This window comes from Lineus longissimus, chromosome 10 (assembly GCF_910592395.1).
Source record: "Lineus longissimus chromosome 10, tnLinLong1.2, whole genome shotgun sequence".
In the NCBI taxonomy this organism is placed as follows: domain Eukaryota; kingdom Metazoa; phylum Nemertea; class Pilidiophora; order Heteronemertea; family Lineidae; genus Lineus; species Lineus longissimus.
In genome coordinates this window covers 13,508,299-13,518,689 of record NC_088317.1, presented here as the reverse complement: position 1 = coordinate 13,518,689, position 10,391 = coordinate 13,508,299, and the positions used below count along the sequence as shown (strand labels likewise).

General features: G+C 41.2%; 1 protein-coding gene across 1 annotated transcript; it reads left to right on the top strand.

Moving 5' to 3' along the window:
* The first annotated feature begins 3,713 nt into the window (after nucleotides 1-3,713).
* LOC135494991 (FMRFamide peptide receptor frpr-18-like) lies at nucleotides 3,714-8,724 on the top strand. Its single transcript, XM_064783373.1, has 3 exons — nucleotides 3,714-3,780; nucleotides 4,647-5,145; nucleotides 7,318-8,724. Exons 2-3 carry the CDS (start codon nucleotides 4,781-4,783, stop codon nucleotides 7,994-7,996), a joined length of 1,044 nt encoding a protein of 347 aa, XP_064639443.1. The 5' UTR covers nucleotides 3,714-3,780; nucleotides 4,647-4,780; the 3' UTR covers nucleotides 7,997-8,724.
* The last annotated feature ends 1,667 nt before the right edge of the window (nucleotides 8,725-10,391 follow it).

The following is a 10,391-nucleotide window of genomic DNA, read 5'->3' as shown; positions in this document are numbered from 1 at the left end:
GCTGAAGGCTGAAACTTATGTCTGTACTCGGCATTATTCTCGACAAGAAAATTATTCCAGCAAACTCTCGTCTCTCAGTCGAAGTTGCATATGTATGTACAGAGAGCAATTTATCATAAAACGTCGATGAATCGAGGGTTGTTCGTATATATAGGCTTCAGTGAGAAAGTGCTATGACAATGCATAGAGCAATACATTTGCAAATGAACATGCATCTCAAAGACATTGAAGGCAGTTACACATGCTTACGGCCTGTATGATGTATAAATAGTATAAATGCCCAAGGGCTCATTAGTATTCATAAGTTAGTAATGCGCTGGAGAGGCTCAAGTAAGTGAGGCTGGAAAGGGAGAAGGGAAAAAATGGCGGAGCCCTCGCCACCTTTGCCGATTTCGTCAGTAGAAAAGTTGCGCGTGGGGGCTTCGTATAGCTTTTTTGGAGATTTGGAGAAAGCTCTTGATGAATATCAAGAGACAAGCTTCACTGTTTTCGTAAGACAGGAGATGCGTGCTGTGGTGTAACTTGCCTTCCTTGCTGCTGCCTATAGTACCCCCTTTAAAATTTCGAAATTACACTGTAACCTCGTACCCAGTGTAACACATGAGCAGAAATCCCAATGTAAAATGACATGAGAATCCCTGGGGACGAGGTTGCTGACACCGGGGCCATTCGGTTATCTGAGACCGTGTGCATCTGTCAGTATTTTCAGATTATGCACAAAACTTCAATGATCGAACGTACGCACTCGGCAATCGAGTGCCATTGCCGTCATTTCGTTTCAGAGGAATTTGGTTACTCTAAAGGAAAAACCGCAGTAACAGACCATTTTCAGATCAATACGCCATTATGCATATTCATGAGTAGGCGTGGTTTATTCATCGGCTTGCCAAACAGGAAAGACATTTTGCTCTGTTTGGCAAGCCCAGCTGGCCGAACAGGGTGGCTTTTTAGTGCTGCTTGACAAGCGGCTCCAAACAAGACAAAAAAAGATGCCTGTTCGGCGAGCGGCTTGCCAAATAGACCCGGCCTTTCTCATTACCTAAATGATTCCTCAATATTGCAGTTGTGACAAATGCTTATATTCATATGACGCTAAAGTTTTGGAGAAATTAGAAGCGTGTTTTGTCTCGGGAAGTCGACAAACTTCGTAATTCATGGAGACTCCAATACAATGTATCTGCATAGTGTATGCGGTGTACATCAGTGTACATCAAGTGTTGCCGATCTCGATGTTCGTCTTTCGAAGTTCGTATTGCGTATTTCGAATGGTCCTTCTGGGCTTTCGTACATTTCACATACAAACAACTGGCTGTTCTAATGGCAGTCATTCCGGAAGGTCCTTAGTGAAAATATAGTCCGAGTGTGACCATGCATGTACTAGCAGGAGCATTTGAATGAAAACAAGATAGGGAATGTATTACGAAAAAAGAATTGACCGAAGAAGAGGGGCTGCTGTTGTTATTTCTTTTATGATGCACAGAGTGCATCATTATTGAGAAGGACCCCGCGGTAATGAGGGTCCTTTAAATGATCATCTGCCATGGACATTGGACATGCCCATCCTGAGATGCCCAGTTGTGTCGATGATGGGGACAATGAAGCACAGAAGGGTGACAACCGCGAAGATGAAACTTCCAATGACTCAGGCAGTTCAAAATGGGCCAAGTAGTGTGGCTCAGATCCAGAGTGTGAAATTATTTCATGTTGAAATTCATGGCCATGAGCAACAACAGTATCAATTGTGTTAGAGGTCCACATCAATGTGTGATGATCGAGGCCACCTTCAAACTGACTGACATACGACATATACAATATGATAGCCGGATTTTCGTTTGCGAACGTGCTTGGCGGGCATGATGTGGTAAACACCAAAGTCCGAATTTCCAAGGTCGATTAGTAAATACCTATCATTGTTGAGGACGGGCTTATGATTATTATGTATCTAAAAAGTGCCAAGGTTGAGTTGGGAGAGGTTTCGTTTTGGTAAAATTTGATGACTTTCTAAGTTGTGTTCGAATCTGATACCCAACATAGTACATAATGTATAAGCTCTGTAGACGTGCAGTAAAACAGTGCGCAAACCTTGTTGCTGAATGTCGGAGAACTGCGCAGTTCACATTGGGGACACCCGGTCATGACAATCTTCTAGCTGGTTATCTGATCTCAGAGACACCAATAGCAACGGAGGATCTGCTATTGGGCTGGCGGCATTTAGGTTCAGTTGTAGTCGTGTATGATAAACTCTCACCAACATCCGGATGAGCCATTATTCTCACTTTCCGACTAGTATTCGAGTAGTTCCGGACAGTTCCGAACGAGAAAGGTGGCGGCGGCAGTGACGTCATCATACTTGTATTTAGAGATAATTACCTCGTTGTAATTAAGGAATGATCCTAATTGACTGAAAATTTTAGGGTATTGATAGTTTCAAAGGGTCTTTCCAATGAAAGGGTCGCTGTAATATTTGATGGCAACATTTCTAAATTCCAATCGGAGGTTTTCAAGCAAAGCTGGCGGACTATACGTCCAAGAAACTTTAAAGACTCCCCGCGCTGAGGCGCGGGGGAAAAATCACCTAATACAAATAACATAACAGAAAGATATTTTTGATATCAAATAATTAATTGAAACTTATAGTCATAAGGTGCTTGAAATAAACACATGTTTGATTATTGACTTCAAAACTGACAAAAATTGGTGAAAACTTCGGATAGGCATAACACACTTGTTCTTAGGGGGCCACTCATTATTGCAGAGTTGCTTTCAATGGCGTCTAATGGTGCCCTACGTAGGTAGGTGACAGCAATAATGTTTATGAGCTAGCCACTCGCCTTATGTGATTTTTCACGGCACTCGCACGACACCTACCATATTAGGTATAACGTAACTCATTGAATTCAGGGCAAGAAAACAATACGCCATTTTCCAGATACGCCGGTACCACCTAGGGTTGGACCAACAAATCATCTTTACAATAGATCTTCACGGTCAATGATGCCTGACAATGCCTCTCGAGCAATTGTCTGGCGTCTTTTACCGTAAAGATCTATAAAGGTGGTACCAGCGTATCTGGCAAAGGGCCTATGGGGGATTGGCCCGCATAAAATATTTCTAAAACGTGTTGATCAATTGCAATATAGGGTTATAAATTATATGTATTTTAATAATAATTCACCATGATGCAAATGCCATAATTCAAAATCTTCATTACACACGGTATAAAATCAGCCATTTTACAAAATGTTCAGAACAAAATATTTTATTGGAAAATCATTTTTTATTCATTTTTTAATGTAACTGTGAAGAGTAAATGATTCCAAGTGGTTCATGGTGAACACTGTCGCCGAAAGGCTTGTATGAAGTTGTGATTTAAATGACCAATTATATTTAGGCTGTACCTGGTTCTGAAGTACGGACAATAGAGACCATCTCAATTGTCACACCAGTACTAGAATCGTGTCATCTTTCATTCTTGGTCTCCCATTCTATGTTTTGTCTCGTAATTACTGCTACGTGAAATACTAATAATTCCATGTCACATGATTCATTTAGTGCAAAAATTAGAAAATTGGACGTCAATTATATTCTTCATCAACTCAGCTGTGTCATTATTTCATGATTAATATTATATCACCGGAGTCTTTAATATATTGTTTATTGTCAGACGCTCATGGTCATCGGGCGGTTTTATCTACGTTTCCATGACAGATATTCAGAGGACCAACCAAATATGTCTTGTTTGTGATGGCTGCGAGCCAACCATAATGGCAGTAGAACTAGGTACTGTACCCGCGCCATGTAATTGTAATGTAAAACAGTGTCTGCTTGTTGTTATTCAATATTGTTGGCCTCTTGTGTCACTCCATCGGCCCGGCGCGAATTTCTGCACCTCCAGGCTCTATCATCAGGGTAGCTGGGATTGACTCGCATCTGCCTTGTTCGAAGTACAGTCCAAATCACAATTGTCAGCCCTAAATTCGCGTCATTGGCACGTCATTGCGTGCAAATTGAGCGTAGGTCGCGTGAAGCAGGTCGGATGTCATTTGTGATTTTGACTGTACACAGGAGAATGACATCATGACGCAGTTTGCAACAACTTTGCCATGAAGTGTATGTCAGTGTGTATCACGATTGTGCAGGGTTGATGTCTTTCTTTCGCGAATGGTCAACGGTTCTGTTAAAACGTATAGCAGGTAAAACTCACTTTGGTTGATAGACAGTAAAAGAATATTCCACAGCCGAAGGAAGTTGAGCAGAAATCTCTCCAAAAGCAAAGTGTTTGTATTATAAATTAGTCTTTCTGTGTCAGATTGTAGGAAACTAAATCAGAGAAGAATTCCACGGCTGAATAACATATCCTAGCCTATGACAAAGAGAGCTATTTTCTATAACGTGTTTAAGGGTTTGTGTCGCAAAATTGCAATGTCGCAAAAACACTGCGATTAGCCAGGATTTTAAACAGGTGATAAAGCATTGCGACTTAAGGCAGAAAGTCTGTCTAAATGCTAAGAAGCTCGGAGGGATAAAATGTTCAACTCGATCAGTTAAGGATTTCTGAAAAATGGTTGAGAGTTACACTGTGGCGTCTACATATTATCTGGGCATACATATTCTATCGACTGACCTGTATATTTGTATATCTTCAGCTATTCTTTATGAATCGTCGTCGCAACAGAACAGGTCATGTACATGATGTAGTATATAGTCAGAAGTTCTAGGCTAGAATCGTCTCATTAATGCCTTTTAGGAAACAATGCGAAAAGTATAAAGGGACGGGAATATGAAGAACATCACCAATATATCATCGAGTCAGACATGGCCACCTGGTACCCCCGCCATGCCCGCAGATATAATAGCAATCAACAAATCGTTCAACATCTCATCGGAATATGATGAACAGTATCCATACTTGGTGTTGGCAAAAACTATCTTCAGGAACTGGGCTCCCATCTTCGTTTCACTGGTCGGAATATTCGGAAATGTCATTTCGTTCTTCATCACCACGAAGAAGGAATATCGTCACATCAGTACATGCCTGTACATGTCGGCACTCGCTGCAGTGGACACAGTGTTTTTAGTCGAGTATTTGATCGACGTTCCGTTTTTCTTTGGTCTCAAATTTACAAACCACCTCATTGTAATTAGGTAAGCGCATGAATGACCTTACTTTAATATTGTGCTACAAATTATCCTTGCAGTCATCTTCACAAGTGCTTTTTTTGTTGTGCTTTTTTTCTCCAAGTGAAATACAGAAAATATATGAGGTAACATTTACCAGAACATACATTATTCTGAAATTAAAAATTAAAGGGAGTCTCATGTTGGAACATTTGGGCTGCTTGGGATTATGATTCGGCAGATTATGACAGGTGGCGCTGGCATCTTACACGGTATATACAAGTAATGTATTTTTGTCATTGTAATGCATAACAATGGTAAAATGTGTAATAGATAAACAGTATGATTAAATATATGAACCAAGTATTTTAGATTCTGGCACCTGCTTGTGGGGAGATGAACGATTCAAGCCACCTTTTGTCCTGACTACGAGCCCCGTCAACCCCAGTGTTAAACAAAAGGAAGCTTATAATTGAACTCTGGAGAAATATATACCATTGGTTTCAATAGCCATGTCATTCCGGGGATTGGGGCGGAGATCTGTTTACCGTTGCACAAAAGCGAATCTGAAATGAGGAAAAACTTGTAATTGGACAATGCAGCTGTCTCCACTGTTAGGTCTCGGAAAATATGGCACGACCAGGCAGTGGAGAATGCTCAGTCGTTTGAAACTTCGGGGCTCAGTACACAATTAATTCCGTGTACATTCTGTACACATACATTTTAGTGATTAAAAAAAATCATTGCTGGGATTTTCAAGAAAATACAAAATGACACATGAAATTTTCCGGTGTCATTCATTGCCCCGGCCCGTGCTCCCCAAATATGATTATGTTCCTGAAGCCTATCAGCCCTTCTCTCCAGGACGAGAGCAAAAGTGGTCTAACTGAACGGAATTCTTATATTCCATATTTATGGTCAAAATATAGGATTTTCGTGTTGTTAGACCGCTTTTAATATCTTTGTGCGAAGAAAACGAGAAGGAGAGCATTATCATTGAGAGTTGAACAGCAAGATGATAGCACTTGTAAGTTTCTGAAAACGGCACCTATTATTAAACCACTTGACTGAAGCGGCATCTTCAAAATATTGCGAGCAACTGCTCATATTCAAACCCTTTTTTTCTCGAGGTCGTTGCCATTGAACGGCCATGACTACAGTCAAACGTAACTCCTGAATTGCCGACAATCTTTTTCTGGTTCCCAAAGCATGTTTCCTTTGATCTATAGCTGGACGGGTCGGCAAATTGTTCGTACCAAAATTCCAACGGGACTGTGTCTTGGTCGATTAGGCCCCTGACTAGAAGACACATTACGTCTATGGCTGGTGCGAGTGGACAGAATTCAGAATTATGCCACGGCATAAATCGGAATTGTGGTGCACCATAAATCAACCGATCAAAAGATCGGATCTCGTGAATTATGCCGCGGCATAAAAAGGAATTGTGGACGGAAGTGCGATTTATGCCGCACCATAAATAAAACGATTGCCACCTTCTGATTTGTCTAATTATGCCACACCACAATTCCTATTTATGCCGTGGCATAATTCTGAATTCTGCCGCGGCATAATTCACGAGATCTGATGTTTTGATTGGTTGATTTATGGTGCACCACAATTCCTATTTTATGCCGTGGCATAATTCTGAATTTTGTCCACTCGCGCCAGCCATATACGTCATGATCACACGTCAACATGATACTGTCTTCTACCGAAAGTGTCGTACAATGAGGACAAACACTGATAATGGTAACACTCGGAAATATAAACAACCGGGCTTCTCACCGTTGCGAGACTAAGAGACTGCTATTGATATTGGTTAAATCGCATGATTTCATTAGTTGAAAGTTTGACTATTGCCCATGTATTTTTTTCTGGATGAACATAACCTCCGGAAGAAAATATTTACCGTGTCATTCAGTTGTCTGCTAAAGGCCAACGCCTTTCATTGTTATATTTGAAATTTGTAATTGAGTTTGAAAATTCCCAATTGCGTAGTTATTGCATATACGTACTAAATATAAATGTCAAAATTGCCGTTGTGTAAACAGATACACACAAAAGAGTTGCATGCATGATGACTGCATTACGGCATTGTGAATATCTTCATTTCTATTTTCCTGACCCACAAATAAATACGAAAGGAGTTCCCCTTTAAAGATCTAATAACACTTTAAATCGTTATTCTCTCCAATTCAGATTCCTCACCTATGCAATGTACTCTAGCGCTACGTCTTCAAGACTTATTTTGGCCGCCATGACAGCTGACCGCGCTTGCGCAGTATTCTTGCCGCTAAAAGCCAGGTCCCTTTGTACAGTGTCACATGCAAGGAAGGTGATTGTGATGTTCATATTGATACCAGCAGTCGTCAACATCAATATGATGTTCACGTATGCAGTGGTAGGAGAGGACTTCGATACGATTGTGTTGAGCGTCAGAGATTATCCATGGCTTGAAATAATCATCACAATTTACCAATCAGCTGTTCTAACTGTTATTCCATTCTCCGTAATCCTCATATCTAACATCCTAATTGTGTTCAGCGTCAGGCGGGCAGCAACCAACATGAATAAACTCGGCCAGGACAACAAACAGGGAAGCTCAGAAAACAAGCACCTGACTAGAATGCTTCTTTTAGTGTCTTTAGCTTTCGTGTTGTGCTGCGCGCCGTACACACTTTTTGAGATTTTTTATAAGATTCTTGCATTGGTCGGCGCCGTGGATTACAGTGCGTATTGGACCATACGTATGGGTGTCATCGGATGGGGTACGGCGGCCATCACTCAGGCGAACCATGCTGTCAACTTTTATCTTTACGTACTTGGAGGAGGAAAGAAGTTTAGAACGGATGCCATAAATGTCTTGCGATTGGCCTGAGCGAAATCGGCGTTTGCATTGCGTTTGCATTGCATCGCGCAACGTCTTAGGTCTCATAAGGGGTTTCAATGTATTCATGCGCAGCGCAATGTCCCCCAGCACGATAGTTCCTAAAAAAATCGTTGATTTCTTGGTCCTCAGTGTATGCCAGTGTTGATTTAGCAATTGTTTTGGCAAATACATGTTATTGGGAGTTTCTGAAACCTGGAGCACTGCTCAACACGGTGAATACAAGAAACTACGGACTTTACTGCTGTTGCCGACGTATGTGCACACTGAACTTGGGATGTGCGTCGGGCTTGTCTTTAAATGCCGTCCAGTGCCCGTTGGGGCGTTTTTGCTGATTTGTTCAAAATTCAATATATCTCAAAAGCTCAATGGTTGACCCTCATTTTTTTTTCTTTTTGTGTAGCGTACGCAACTTTCTTTCACGGGAGAATGGGCACTGTAAGAATTATCCAGGAAGAAATGTATAAATTTTGCGTTTTTCCATGATTGTTTGGCCCAATTGGAAATATTGCCATTTTGGATGGTGAACAGAGCCAGGAGCCAGTGCGGCGCTTATGATTTCTTTAAAGAAATAAAACGCCGGATTTAACATCCTGCAGAAAGAGTTGAATCAGGCGTTTCCAGTGATATAAGACACAAATTAGTTGTCCTCATGCAATCACATTGGAAACGCATTTTAAAATAAATGTCACGTCCTGTTAAAGGGTCACGTCATCATAGCGTACATTCGGGAAAAGCTCCCTAACGAGACCTTAAGCCTAGTTCATACTCCGACGCACGACCATCGCCGGCGACCGACGCACGACGCTGCGTTCGACGGCGACCCGGTCGCACGATTTTGTCGTCTAATCGCGAGACTGTGAATGCTCTCGCGATAATATGTTTCTGCCACGTCAAAATGGAAGAAAATGAGGCACTTTTGCTTTTAAATGTACAGGCCATTGCTGTGTTGTATATGATGAGAAGATGACGTCTTCACCTCGCATATGAGGAGCTCTTCCGCATCTGACATTTTAGTAACACGAGTCGTGATCACTTTGTAACAACGACATAATTTCTACTTCCGTCTTTCCTGTTTGAATTTGGCGCCTTTGAAAGTATGCATAAACATGAGTCGTTGATCCCATGACCACAAAACCCCTTATTCATTGGTAGGACGCCACGATCTGACGCCGACAGTTCGAATTTGTTGAACACTTAAAAATCGCATGCCGATCAGACGCGCGACCTGACGCCGATGACCGACGCTGTCGCACGCTGGAGTATGAATCAACACGCCATTGTTTACGTCCAGATTTTTATCGCGCGTCGGACGCCGATGGTCGTGCGTCAGAGTATGAATCCGCCTTTAGACGGAGGAAATAAAGCCGAACGGCATCCCTTTATTTCTGTGTCACTTGGTGTCCAAAGATCTTAATTGGCAAACTTATAAGCAACTCGATCAGAAATCTGACAGTGAACAGATCCAAAACAAAGGTAGTTGAGTTTAAAAGTCCACGTTTAAGGTGTGACACGGTAAACACGTATCTATTTAATAATTCAGTGATTGAGGAAGCAGACAGTTACACTTACCTCGGTATTAAATTTCATGCCTCTGGCAAATGTTCATTCTCTGCAACGGATATATGTCATAAAGCCAGGAACTAGGCAGTTTTCAAATTGAAGCATGATCTACCTGTATCATTCTCGCAAGATGTGCATTTATCCATGAAGCTATTTGATGCAATGGTTCTCCCAGTATTATCTTATGGATGCGAGATATGGGGTTTTAAGTCGTTAAAATCCAATAACAGTATTGATTCGCTGCAATTAAAATTTTGCAAAGAGGTTTTAGGTGTCTCTAAATACGCTCCCAATGCTGCTGTGCTTGGGGAACTTGGGAGATATCCTTTGAAGGTTGTTATTCTTACTAGAATTTTACGTTTTTGTGAACATGTAACTGACGTTAATAACAATAATCTTCTCCTAAAACTCGCCTTCAAATCTCAGTTAGATATTGTCAAACGGTATCCTAAATCTTCATGGATTGGCTCTCTGAAAAAGTCTTTAAATCGTTCTGGCCTTGGGAACATTTGGCAGTCACTCTTCCACTTCCAGGTGTCAAATGTTGATATTTCTCTGTTTAATATGAGGTTAAAGGATATGTAACATAAGGAATGGCATTCCATATTGTATAATGATGTACGTAGGAACCATGCACAGAAAAAACAAACTCCGTCTTTACAGACAATTCAAATCAACTTTCACATATGAAAGTTATCTATCAATGATGCTACCGACAATTGATCGAATTCATTTAACTAGATTTAGGATAAGTAATCACAAATCAAAAATTGAGTCTGGCAGATACACGGGCACCCCGGTTGCAAAAAGATTGTGCCCCCAC